The sequence below is a fragment of the Manis javanica genome, chromosome 2, assembly GCF_040802235.1.
Source record: "Manis javanica isolate MJ-LG chromosome 2, MJ_LKY, whole genome shotgun sequence".
In the NCBI taxonomy this organism is placed as follows: Eukaryota; Metazoa; Chordata; class Mammalia; order Pholidota; family Manidae; genus Manis; species Manis javanica.
In genome coordinates, this window is record NC_133157.1 from 118,116,914 (window position 1) to 118,131,072 (window position 14,159).

The window sequence follows — 14,159 nt, forward strand, 5'->3', positions numbered from 1 at the left end:
TGATTGAAAATATGGCTTTTTATGTTACAGAATCTCTAGCTTAAAATAGGACAAGTAAACTGATACATTCGTAAATGTTTCCTTCAGCAAAATTAAACACTTTGCTCTCATAAAGGTTTTTTTTAAGAAACTCAAGAAAAAATTATGTTGACTATCAAAAAAGAGATGAAATTTAGTATATTTTGCTTCCAATGGTATTGAAAACAGACTGATATAGTTTCTCTATTTAATCACCTCCAGATATAATCATAAATCCATTCAGAATTATAATAATTCTAAATAAGATGCTCTTTTTCTTTGTGTGCCTATTTCTCAAATCTGCTATTGTAAACTTGAAATTTATCCCGAGTGAAATATTCACCATTATTACTAGATTTGCTATTTGTGTTTGACTATTGTTGTGTTTATATATTAGATTTGAGACCTATGGGACCTTATCTTACTAAATCTCATAGAAAATGAGTAAAAAACATAACCAATTTTGAATATGGAAGTGAGACAGGTGGCTGCTTGGAACAAAGGGTTCATTGGGCTTCTCAGATATCTTCAGAGCATTACAAGATGGGCATAAGGAGCAAAACAGGGTACTGGGTTGTAGGGGCACACTCAATGTGTCACTGAGCTAGGATGGAGAAAAGAGCCAATCTAAAGAAAAGAAGCCTTCGTGGATGCACCACTAAAGATAACCACTGTCAGCCACACCGTGGCTTAGACCAAAACAAACTTACAGATTTGCAAGGAAATTTATATTAGTTGTGTCTTGAGCGGGAAGTGTGGGGGAGAATTTTCATAGTGTTCAGATGTAAAATTACCTGTAACAATTTAAGGGATTTCTAAAAATATTTATCTTAGACTGAATGTCCTACATATTCAGTAATCCCTATTTACTTTAGTATTTTGTATTAGAGAATTCTGAGCACTAAAATGATGTGTATTTTATTCATACCATTTTCATTTAGATAATCACAAAGGTGAATTTCTCCAGGCTGAAATCTCATGATTTATGGTCTGAAACACATGCCTAACTCCAAATGGAGTTCTAACTTGTAAAAAGCCCTTTACAGTTCCAGTTCTGCATGGCATTTAAGTAGCATTTTAAAGCTATTTGTGTTTTTCCACTTCACCTTTTCCAACTCATTAAAATGGATAAAAGTATTCAATATTAGAACATTTTTGCTGTGCAAAAAAAAAATGAACTTTTTAAACAGATTGCATTTTAAATGAATTGTCAACAGTAGAATGGACTCAAATATATTAACATCTCAAGTCCTGCAGATATTAAAACTAAATTCACTCAGAACCTATCATGCTAAACTGTTTGCCTTTGGTGCTGAGTGAATTCTACAGTCAGAGCTACCAGTTCTCAGGACTCTGATGTTAAATTTGAATTTAAGTAACTTCCGTAGTGGAGTCAATAAACTCTTTAAGGTGACTTTTATTAGTAAATGGAGCCATTATAAGAAAAAAAATCTTCACATTTTCCAGGTGAGGTTGAAAACAACTCCAAGACTGCAGGCTGCTCTGTTGCTCTGATCCACTTTTATTTTATAAAGATCAGAAGTCAGCTTCCTTTCCTCATGGTGGCTGCTGGGTCTAGGAGAATGTTGTCCATTCTACCAGGGGTCCTCCGTCTGCCTTATTCCCTCCAGGGACAACATTATGCCCTCCTGAAGGAGTGTCCCTGCCTTTTTCACCTTTGTATGCCCAGCAGATACGTATGTATAACAGGTCTGAATAAACATTTGATGCATGAACTAGTACTATATCTGTCCTCTATCTTACAAATAGATTTGTAAGATTTAAACATTTTGGAACTATAATTGTCTTTTTTATTTAAAAAAAGCATAAAAATTTGTTTGACACAGATAATGCTAACACCTGATAGAAGAGCTCACCATCCTTCACTCCTGTTGGCCCGTCCAGGAAAACCCAGTTAGCTGTTGCAACTAAACCACATGATAGTTAAGCTGTATTCTACCTCACAGACAGGTTTTCTTCAAGCATAAAAATCTGGAATGTTATAGCAACATCCAGGCCAAACAAACAAAAGATAGTATTTTCAAAACCTAAAAAGATTTAGAAAATAATCTATTATGCAAGACATAGTACATGACTTTTTCACATCTCTGTGCTGTACGTTTATTTGTATTTTATTCTTTTAAGGTGTTCCTTAAATACTATCATGTGGAACAGTTAAATTTAATGCGAAAGGAAGCCATTGACAAGCTTATTTTGATTCAAGCCTGTGTCAGAGGATTCTTGGGTTCAAGAAGGTACCAAAAAATACAGGAGAAAAGGAAAGAGAGCGCTATAATACTACAGTCAGGTAATTACCCAGACCATTTCTCAGTGTAACTAAGCATAAAATTCTTTTTAGATACGGACCTAAGATCCAATCTTCTCTACAAACTTCCAATTCTTATGAAGCTTTTGTGTCTAATTTCAGACTCTGTTACTTTGATACTTTCTCCATACTAAATCTAAATCAGATTGTTTTAGTGATTGACACTTTTAATATCTGAATAAATGTTTCATCTTTAAAATTTGTCACGTATTAGTGAAACACATTTAATGTGCCATGCAAGATATGGCAAGTAATTAAATTAATTATAGATCTCAAGAATATATTATTATAATCCATTGGACAATAACATTTTTCCTGCTTTATTCCGAATGTTATACTTGCCATAATTTTTGACAATTTAATTAAATTGGGAAAAGGCATTCCTGAGAAGTGACATCCATTCCTTTCTAGGATCTGTAGGAAATAATATTTATAATCATACTTCACAAATTTGTATTAAAATATATTAATAGACTTTGTATATTTCACTTTCCATGTTTCTATAAGAAACTAAATTTAGAACCTTGCATGGCTTTGTACAGCATCATACAAAATTTTTTGACTGGACATTTCACAGTAAAAATATATTGTACTTTGTAACCTAATACATTCATATACTAAAAGCAATGCATTCTGATCACTTCTGTTCTGGTTTATTCCACTTTATTGTTAAATGCTCAGTTTGGCCCACTAAATTGATTTTATGATCCGGTACTGATTTGTAGCCTATGTTCTGAAGAACACTAATGTACTGGGCAGGACAGCTGATAAACATTCAGGACACTCATGGTCCAGTCCTAGTTCTGCTGATCCATAATGCTCATCAGCATCTCTTTTGAAAATTTCAACCCTTAACATTTCACTGGGACAGCAAAATGCAAACCCTGTAGTTTGGGATTCATTCCTTATCCTCAATTCCAGAATTCACAAATGCTGGAAAAAAACAGTTTTTCACAATTCATTTGGCAATGAAATATAACCTAATATTTACAGTCCTTTATTCATCCCAATTAGTAAAAAATATTGTGCTTTTCTGAAGAAATACTCATGTGTTTAATTATGGAATGCTGCCCTGACATGGGGAATGTTATAGAAATATGTTGTTTACTCTGAAATACCTTCTTAAAATGAAAAAGTTTAAATCTGAATTCTGAAATATATCTGGATCCAAAGATAATTGGCCAAAAGTTCCAAACATACACTTAGCTATAGAGGTTTTCCACCATGAATGGCTGACCATGATAAAACTAAAAGGAAAATAATTATTAGCATGTTTCAAGCAAATGAGTACAATTTATCTTTTGCATCAACTTAGCTCATCTCTATAATTTTAGTTTCATTTTAGTACTCTCTCTAATATGAAAGTTACTTTAATTATCTTCTATCACTTGTCATCTAGAAGAGTGTTGTTAATGGATCCCATATTTTTTTGTGAACCAGTTCTATTTGGAGTCTTTTATTTCATTTTCCTCTTTCACTTTGATGGTCAAAAAAAACCACATTTGTTTCCACTCATCTAAGCAATGTTCTTTTGTTTATTATGATTAACATTACTCCGGGCTTTATATGTTTCAGCTGCAAGAGGACATCTAGCCAGGAAACAAAGAAAAGAAACTGTTAACACAAAAAACACAGCAATGATAACCATTCGGACTCATGATCAGGAATGTGACTACAAGAAAAACTTCGAAAATAAAAGGTATAATGATGTCTATTCTTACAGCATTTTGATACTATAGATTTTTCAAGTCTGTAAAGTCACCAAATAAAGTTCAGTCTTTCTAATACCTAACCAGGTTGCTAATGCTAATGCATTAAATGTTAGTGAACATCCAGTGGCAAGTTTCATGTTCTTTATCCTCTTTGGCAATTTACACTGATGAACACACTTTACCTCTCGAAGTATTTTCTTCCTCGGCCTCTGCCAGACTGCTCTCTACATTTCTGCTCCTAATTGTGAGTGTCTTTTGCTAATTCCGCCTCCTCTCCCTATATCTAAATCCTCCTCCACATCTAAATACTGTCCCTGGGCTCTATCATTTATTCCCATGGCTTCAATAACCAATATGCCATTGGCTGTCCAGTCATAATCTAATCTTCAAAGCATAGCTCCGTTGCCCTTCTTGTGAGCCTCCTTATCTATGTCTCTTAGTGCATATTAGCAGATCCACCTGAATTCATTTATACAGTAGGCTTTGTGCCAAACAGTGGATACACACTAATAAATGAGACAAAATCCTTATCCTCAAATTACTCCCAGTGTCATGGAAGAGAAATATAACCAATAAATACATAATTCTAAAAACTTGAGTTCATTCTGCTATAAAAATATGCAAAGGGTCCAGTAGGGGCATGAAGGAGGGAACCCTGCCTTGGTTGAAAGGGGAAAATATCTAGATTTTGCTTAACTAATAAAACTTGAACTGACTGAAAGATGAGTAAGTGGTTTTGCAGGCAGATAGTGATCATTCCAGCCCCACTACAGTCCCTTTGTCTTTTTTATCCCCAAATTGATTGAGATTTAATTGAGATATAGCATGTATAATCTTAAGGTGTACAACATAATGATTTGATTTGTGGAAAGACCACCACATAAGGTTAGTTAACACCTCTGTCACCTCAATGAATATAGTTGTGTGTGTGGGAGATTAGAACATGTAAGACCTACACTCTTAGCAACTTCCAAGTGTACAATACAGTCCTGTTAGCAGTCATTATGCCCTATATTAGATCTCCAGAACTTATCTATCATTTTTAAATTTCAACTTTATTGAGGTACATATAATTGACATATATAATTATAAATATTGAAAGTGTACATCATGGCAATTTGATAAATGTCTACATTGTGAAAGGATTCCCTCCTTCTAGGTAATTAATACATGCACACATCTATCACCTCACATAGTTATCTTTTGTGTGTGTGTGTGTGTGTGTGTGTGAGAGAGAGAGAGAGAGAACATTTCAGTTCTATTCTCTGGGCAAAATTCAGTTATACAATTCAGTGTTGTCAACCACAGTCCCCATGTTTTATGTTAGATTCTGACACCTATTCATCTTATAGCTGACAGTTTGTTGTACTTTTACCAACCTCTCCCAATTTTCCCCACAGTGCACCTCTGGTAACCACTTTTCTGCTTTTCTGTTTCTGTGAATTTTACTCTTTCTTTTTTTTAGGTTCCATACAAAAGTGATACCATGCAGTATTTGTCTTTCTCTGTCTGATTTATTTCACTTCACCTGATTCCCTAAAGCCCATCCATGTCATCACAAATGGTACGATTTCTTTCTTTCTTGTGGTTGAATAATACCCCACTTTATGCAAATACCATATATTCTTTATCCATTCATCCATTGGTGGACATTTAGGTTGATATTTCAGTGAACATGTGAGTGCAGAAATCTCTTTGAGAAAATGGTTTCATTTCCTTTGGATCTAATCAGGAAGTGGGATTGGATTGCTGTATCATATGGCAATTATATTTTCAGTTTTTTGAGGAACCTCCGTACTGTTTTCCATAGTGGCTGCACCAGTTTACATTCACACCAACACTGACCCAGAATTCCCTTTCTCCACACCTTCACCAATACTTGTTAATCTCTTGTCTTTTTGATGATAGCCACTCTAACAGGTAGAAGGTAACATCTCATTGTGATTTAGATTTGCATTTCCCTGGTGATTAGTGATGTTGAGCATCTTTTCACGTGTGTGTTGTATGTCTTCTTTGACAAATTTCTCTTCAGATCATCTGCACATGTTTATTTTTTCTGTTGAATTGTATAGATTCTTTATATATTTTGGATATTAGCCCCTTATCAGATATATTATTTGCAAATATTTTCCCCCATTTGGCAAATTCATTTTTTACTTTGTTAATGACTTCCTTTGTTCTGTAGAAGCTTTTTTATTTGATGTGTTCCCATTTGTTTATTTTTGCTTTCACTTCCTTTGCTTTTAGTGTCAGATCCAAAAAATTTATTGCCAACACTGATATCAGAAACTTACTGCCTGATGTTTGCTTCTAGGAGTTTTATGGTTTCAAGTATTATGTTCAAGTCTTTAATCCATTTTGAGTTGAGTTTCATGTATGGTGTAAGATAGAAATCCAGTTTCATTCTTTTGCATGTGGCCATCCAGTTTTCCAGCACCATTTATTGAAGAGACTATTCTTTCCATTGGTATATTCTTGGCTCCTTTATCATAAATTAATTGACCATAAATGAATGTGTTTATTTCTGGGCTCTGTATTCTGTTCCATTGATCTTTCATATGTCTGTTTTTCTATCAATACCATACTGTTTTGATGATTATAGCTTTGTAATATAATTTGTTCATGTCCTCTCATAAATGATATTTTGACTAATGTAAGCATTCTCTGGAGATATTCAAAATACATGCATAGCCATTCATTTAAATTATGGGATTCTTGGTCCCCTACCTCATTCCATAATCCCTGGCAGAACAACTTGGATTTTGTTATGCTTCCCATATAAAAACCTAAGGATGTCATAGTAGACCTAGGAAGTGGCCAGTGAAATTAGGAAAATTGAGTCCCAGAAGCTTTTTCCAAGTTTGATTAAAAAAGAAGTCCTTCTTTACAAACAGACCGTAAAAGACCAAAACTCTCCCGTGGCTTTCCTGGATCAAAAAAGAAAAATTTCTGGCAAAAGCCCCTGAGTAGCATATCAGGGTGTCAGGTATGACTTTTTAAGCTGACCTTAACACGCATACTGCTCTTGTGAGGGTTTTGCCCTCCTCAAAAAGAAAAATGGGAAAACAAGCTGTGTGACTACAAAAAGAGATGCAGAGATCTTATCTTCAAGTTGAGGGGAAATCATTTTGGAAGGATGCTGGTAAAGTACCACTGTAAAATTTTGGTCAATATATATATATGATCATGGGCTGTAGTTGGAATGCTACTTTTCCTTTAATTTTGTAATATTTTTCTTATGATCAGTAGGTTACAGTTTATTAAAGTACAGCATGTCAACTGAGAGAACATACCCTGTGTCCTGGTCTCAAATTGAGATATATTTTCCACAACATCTCCTGACTATAGGTACTTAGTTTTGAAAAGGACTTAATTTGAAGTGATTAAACACCTAGGTTTTCTCACTCTTAAGTTGAAACGGGCTTTATCATTATCTGAGTAGCCATCACAGTTGTCCGTGAGAGAATGTTTTGGGAAACACTTGACTATTTGATTAAAGTGACTTGATAATTTTTCATCTTGAGCTTTTTGTCTCTTTTGCTTTTTCTCCCAACATTATGTAGATGTAGCTATTACCAAAAGAAATAATAAGCTCTAGTTTAGTGTTATATATTCAGATGCCATATGTTTTGCACAGGGAATCTTTTGTGAAGAAACAAACAGAAAATGCAGTCTCTACTAATGAAGTAGTCATTCCAGCTCCCAATAATAAAGGGAGTACATCTGCAGTGATGGCTTCTACTTTGAAAGCAGAAGGAGAGGATGTGAATGCTGTTGAAAATAACAACAGAACCTATCAGACTCAGAAAAAAGTCAATAATGTGTATAGGGAAGAAGCCAACCAACAACCGAGTTTGGTGGGGGACCTCTGGACGGAAGCAAGCTCCAAAAAGAAACATATGAAACACCTAGAAGAAAACAGTGAGACAAATAAAGTGGAGAAGGACACTGTGATCCAGAAGTACTACCAGAGGTACACAGAAGAGAGGAATTTTGAAGACTCAAAAGCAGCATATCTGGGAAAGGAGGGCCATATCGGAGAGGCCACACTGCCCAGGACTTTGGTTAGCTGAGAATGATGCTAAGCAGCCCTCTTTTAAAAAAACTTTGGAACCTAGTCTTAGCCAAAGGCCAATTTATCAAAATGTAAACAGCAAAGAAACAGAGAAGAAGACATCAGTGGTCACCTAGAATGCACCAGTATGCAGCCCACAGAGGAGCCATCAGAGGCATGGGACAGTCACAGAGAGGCAAGTTGGACCAACAAAACAAGGCCCGGAAGCAGATAGAGCAGCCGTGTTCATCCAGAGCAAATTCCGGGGCTACAGGAGGAGGCAGCGGTTAAGGATGGACAGGATGACTTCTTTTAGAAATCAAAAGACTGTCGTAGCACCAACAGATGTAGCAAGAAATACCCACAATTTGTGTTCCTATCCCACAAAACACAGGGAACCCTGTCACATCAACATGAAGAACGGTAAAGACTCAAAAGCAATTTCAGAAAAAGAAGCGTCTGATTTGGCAATTTTTTCAAAACAGGTATGTGAATAAATAGATTTTTTTTTAACTAGTAAAATCTCAGGGAACTAAACAATAACTGAATTAAACAAATAATTATTAAGTCATATATTGTTTCTTCTGTTTTTAGGAGACTGCAAATCTTTTAAATAGAATGTCTCAAGGGTTGTGTTATTCAAATAGCTGTTAAACTTTTAAACAAATTGCTGTGATAAAAATAGTAGAAAAGAATGTAGAAATCTTGTTTAATAAGGAGACCAGTCATTGGTTTATATAGCTTACTAAAATGCATTGACAATGCGAATTTTCACATATCTAAGATCTTTCATTATAGCTAAAAAAAATAAGAAAAGTTTCCAAATCCTCTTAAGTCCCAAATTTTGAGGAGACACAATCAGGTATCAAAATTAGGTGTGTAGCTATACTGAAACATATATGCAATGAAGATGGAGGTCTATATGTTGTATCATGACAATGTGGAACCATAAAGAAAATCCACCAAGAAAAACTACATCTTGTGCTATTAGTAGGCTATATTTTGACTGTTTCTAGAAGGGAGCAATTGGCTGGAGGGAGTTCCCATGGATGCAAAGGGAACAATGATGAATTAGTGCAATGGCGATACCAAGGGGTAGCTCCTACAAATGGTGATTCCAGTTCTTGCTCTTCCTAGTGGTTGGATCTTAATAAAATCACTTTATATGTTAGCCCCTTCATTTTCTCCTGTGTAAAGTGAAGTATTTTAACCAGATGACCTCTAAAATTTATATTGTATATTGTAAATTAATATACACTATCAGTGTAATCAATAGTGTATAAAATCATAGAAGAAATACCATAATGAATTAGTTCAAAGAACACCTAATACTCCTGAGTCCCTAAACTCTGCTTTTTGTCTCTGATGGTGGCTGGGCCCCTAAGAAAGCACATTCACTGCCCTTGGACACCTCCCTAGTTATTAGAGGTGTGCCCCAAACATGTCTGTGCTGATGAGTTTACTAGTCCCTGCCTATTCTGTGTTTTTCTAAGCATATGGAAATAATTTAATATACATGCAGGACTTCCTTTCTTATTGCATAAGTTTTCTCACTCTAAAGACCAAACCAGGGGTTAGTACCCTGACCTGCTGTGCAGCTGAAACATTAAGGAGATGGAGAATTTCCACGTCATCTACAGAGACCTGGCTGATAACGCCATGGGAGTGGATTCAACTTTCCACCAGGACAAAGCCAGAGGCAGAAAAGCAGGAGCCCCCCACATTCAACCTGGCAGAATAGCCATGTTAACAGAGCTGGGACCCAGACCAGAGGCAGAGGGACCCAGGCAGAAAGAGGGAGCAGAAGAGAGTAGCCCCCTAGGATCAGGCTAAGACTAAAGGAATGGAGGGAGGGTAACATGATCCAAGGCAGCTGAGGGGTTCCTCAGGATAAAAGCAGGACAGCAGTCACAGCAGAACGGTAAGGACAGAAGGCAGACTCAAGAACCCCAGGAAGCCCATCAGGAGACAATGCTTCATGTAGCCTGACGTGTTTGGCAGTTTTAAATTGAAAGTGTAAGATGGAAGACAGCACAAAGGGGAAGGTTTTGTCAAGTGAGGACTTTACAGGACCTTGGTGCACCGGTCAGGGCAGGTTCTGGAGAAGAAGCTAGTGAGAGTCCCAGGGATAGCTGACCAAGGATTTATCAGACCTCAGAGTACCTGTGGCGCGCTCTGAATTCTTTTCCTTGATTTAATCTGACACATGACCTTCTTCTTAGATCTCCAGGTTATCAGAAGACTATTTCATTCTGCAGAAGAAACTGAATGAAATGATTTTGTCTCAGAAACTGACGCCTTTTTTATCTGGGTGTCTATCTTCATAAGCCAGTTAATAGCAAGTTTCTTCTCAGCACTGCCTCTCAGGTAAAACCCAGTAGACTTAGAACTTGCTGTAGGAAAAGGCAGAGCCAGATACCTTACTGTTTATTAGTTTCCCACTTTTCCTCTATAGCAGATTTGGGGTGATTATGTTCTAACTGCCTTGGCGAGAACCTTCATTTCATTCCATTTCTTGTGAGTGTATGCACATTTTTGCAGAATATTCCACATACCTCCTACCTTCTCTGACTTCATTCTCCTCTCTTTTCTGTTTTTTGCTCTGTATGTATATAATTCAACTAGAACTTGACATATGATACCAGAAAGGAATAGAAAGGGAGTCTGGGGGAGTGGGGGAGTATGCAGGCTTCATAAAAGGGAACAAATGACTAAAATATATCTATTCCTTTTGGAAGTGTCTGCTATCTTAAGTAGAGTGTACAAGGTGCAAATCTCCATTCAGATGTACAAACCCAGATGCATCATTAAATTTTCTCTTAATCTAAGTCACACTCTGCCCCTATCCCACTAAACTGGTGGGGAAGTCAGACTCAGTAATAATCAAGCCTCCACATCTCGAGGACTGTGCAAATGCCCTAGGGCCTTATACACCCACCCAGGATCCGGGAGAGCCTGTGGTCACCAGCTGTTTGCCCACACAGGTACTGTTGGGACACCCATCTCCTAGCTGGCCTCATGACCCTAAAGTCAGGAGGCTCTGCCGCTCCCACCCCTGCAGGAGGTACCCAGAAACTGAGAGGTTCACCTGATCCACATGTGCTCCAGGTAGCCACTTTTTCTGCTCCCTTATCACCTCCCCCAGGGGCTGCCACTGAGGGCCCTGCTGATCTCTGCCCCGAAGAATCTGCATTTGTTTTCCCGTGATCATTTTCGCTGGCTCTGTCGGAGGCCCTCTGCTCCCTCCCCACCCGCTCTAGGACACCTGGCTCCACCTCTGCAATGAGCTTGGCTCTTAACAAGACAGGAAGCACTGCTAGCCTCGTGCAGCTTCCGCAGAAGCCCCTTGGGCAGAAAGATACGAAGATGAGCCTGGCTGTTTGTCTGATATGGGAGGAAGGGAAGTAACTTAATATTTCAATCAGCAATCCTAAAAAACCAAAAAGCAGCCCAGAGAGTGGTTCTCCAGCCTTTCTACTGCCGCTGTCTCAGGCCCTGGCCCAGAACCTCTAAACGAGTCAGAGCCCAGAGCCCCACTCGTGTGCCAGCCACCAGTGACGCCTGCGTAGATGGCACGATGGCACGCGGGAGCAGAAGGGGAGGGCAGGGCTTCAGCGTCCCCTCTGGTTGTGTACGCAGCAGCCCTAGTGCACGTGCGCAGTGAGGTGCCCTTGGTGCAGAGGAAGCAAGAGCAGCCGGGATGTGTCTCCCTGTAAGCAGCTCAGCCTGTCCTCAGCCGGAAGGAGGCGGGATGGGGGTAGCTTCCTAGGAAGGGAAGGGAGGATACTGAGGTTTGCAGTGACTTTTCACTTCTGAACATCTCAGGGACTTGTGTGTGTGTTTGATAAAAACTGTATGTATTTAGGGTGTGCAATGTGATGATTTGATACAAAAACACATAGTGAAATAATTACTACAGTCAAGCTAATTAACATATCTCCTCATCACATAGTTATCATTTTGGGTGTGTATGTGATGAGAGCCCCCAAATTTACTCTGGTATCAAATTTCCAGCATTCAACACAGTATTACTAACTGTTGTCACCATGCTGCTCATTAGCTCTCTAGACTTCCTCATCCCACGTATCTGTAACTCTGAAGCCTTTGGCCACTATCTCCTCATTTCCCTCGCCTCCCAGCTCTGGGAACCACAGTTCTCCTCTCTGCTTCTATGTGTTTAATTTTTCTAGGTTCCACGTGTAAGTGAGAGCATGCAGTTTTTCTCTTTCTGGCTTATTTCACTTAACATAATGTCTTTCAGGTTAATCCATGTTACCACAAATGGCAGGATTACTTTTTTCTCATGGCTGAGTAATATTCATATATATATATATATATACACACACACACACACACATATATGTAATAGAATATATATATATACACATACATACACCCCACACTTTTGTTACCTGTTCATCTGCTGATGGACACTTAGGTTGTTTCCATACCTTGGCTATTATGAATAATACTGTAATGAACATAGGAGTGTATATATCTCTTCAAGATACTGATTTCATTTCCTTTGACATATACCAGAAGAGGGATTGCTGGATCATACAGCAGGTCTATTTTTAAATTTTTGGGGAACCTCCATATTGTTTTCCATAGTGGCTGCACCAGTTCACATTCCCACCAACAATGGAAAGGGTTCTCTTTTCTCCACATCCTCGCCAGCATTTGTTTCTCCTGTCTTTTTGATAACAGCCATCCTAACTGGTATGAGGTGATATCTCATTGTGGTTTGCATTTGCATTTTCCTGATGATTAGTGCCGCATATTAAAGAGGCTGTCTTCTCCTCATTATGTATTACTGGTGCCCTTGTCAAAAATCAGTTGACCATATATGCTTGGGTTTATTTCTGGGCTCTGTATTCTGGCCCATTGGCCTAGATGTCTGTTTTTTGCCAGTACCATATTGTTTTGATTACAATAGCTTTATGATATGGCTTGAAATCAGGAAGTGTGATACCTCCAACTCTGTTCTTTCTCTAGACTGCCTTGTCAGGGACTATGAATTGTCCTAAAAGCAGAATTTATTTTAGTAGAAAGTCAAATTATTTCACTTTATTCTTCACTCTGCCATTTTACAAAAATGGACCTAAGAAGAATATCAGAGATCAGTTCTTAGCTTACATTGAAAGGATTGTAATTGAGTGCCATATCTAATTCTTCAGATTTAGAGGGAGAAACTTTGTCTTCAATGTGCACGTAAACAGGTTACATATTCTACTATACTTGTCTAAAGCTAAATTGGACAGCATCTGAATTGTCCCACTTGCCTGGGACTAGCCTTAGAGGAAGTACCTGAGAGGGGCCTGAAGTAACCTAAAAACAGAGGCATCTGGGTGGACCTGACAGGCCAGAACCAAGAAGCAAAGGAGAACATGGGAGGTGTAGCAGACGCCAGTGACCAGAGACTAGACCGAGCAGTTACCCTCAGCAGACGCTGATGAGGACCGAAGGATAGTACAGAGTAGGTGGCCTGTCTCCATTAATGCTGTGAAGCTGCCAAAGTCCCCTGTCCCTCTACCCTAGATGTGGTCCAGGGAGAAGAAGAGAGTCAGAAACCTAAAATGACTAAGTTTACTCATAAAACCCTAAGGAAATAGAAAGCAACTGAGTTTAATGGCCATTTGTTAAAAATAATGTAATGTTAGAAATTAGAAAGGAGTACTAAGAGTTAGAATTTAAGTCAATTTTAGGAAAATCAAGTGACATTTTTGTGCATCTGAATTATACACTGTGAAAAGTTAACCCTTCTATAGATAACTGCAGTTTTGAAAAACCATTCTGATCACATTGTGTGAATATACTTTGATGGCAGGGAAACATGGAAGGACAGCAGGGGATGATGATGGTTTGGATAAAGTGGTGGCTGAGAATGTAAGCAGGCTCAAGCAATGGTTAGTCAGTAGATGACCTGCCAGGCAGATAGGTGGACATGTGCATGGTTACTGAAGCCATGGGGTGAATGAGATCATTCTGGAACCCACCTACAGCGAGGAGAGGAGAGAACCTAGAGCAGGAGTTGCACGTGCACTGGTCA

At 38.2% G+C, this 14,159-nt stretch overlaps 1 protein-coding gene across 1 annotated transcript in view; it reads left to right on the forward strand.

Moving 5' to 3' along the window:
• Window positions 1–14,159, forward strand: part of LOC108388448 (myosin-IIIa-like) — a 99,942-nt gene that overhangs the window by 55,516 nt on the left and 30,267 nt on the right. Inside the window, 7 exon segments of the mRNA XM_073220233.1 lie at window positions 2,164–2,326; window positions 3,920–4,043; window positions 7,694–8,075; window positions 8,077–8,595; window positions 10,333–10,404; window positions 10,406–10,445; window positions 10,448–10,477. Of these exon segments, the coding sequence (XP_073076334.1) occupies window positions 2,164–2,326; window positions 3,920–4,043; window positions 7,694–8,075; window positions 8,077–8,595; window positions 10,333–10,404; window positions 10,406–10,445; window positions 10,448–10,477 (1,330 nt within the window).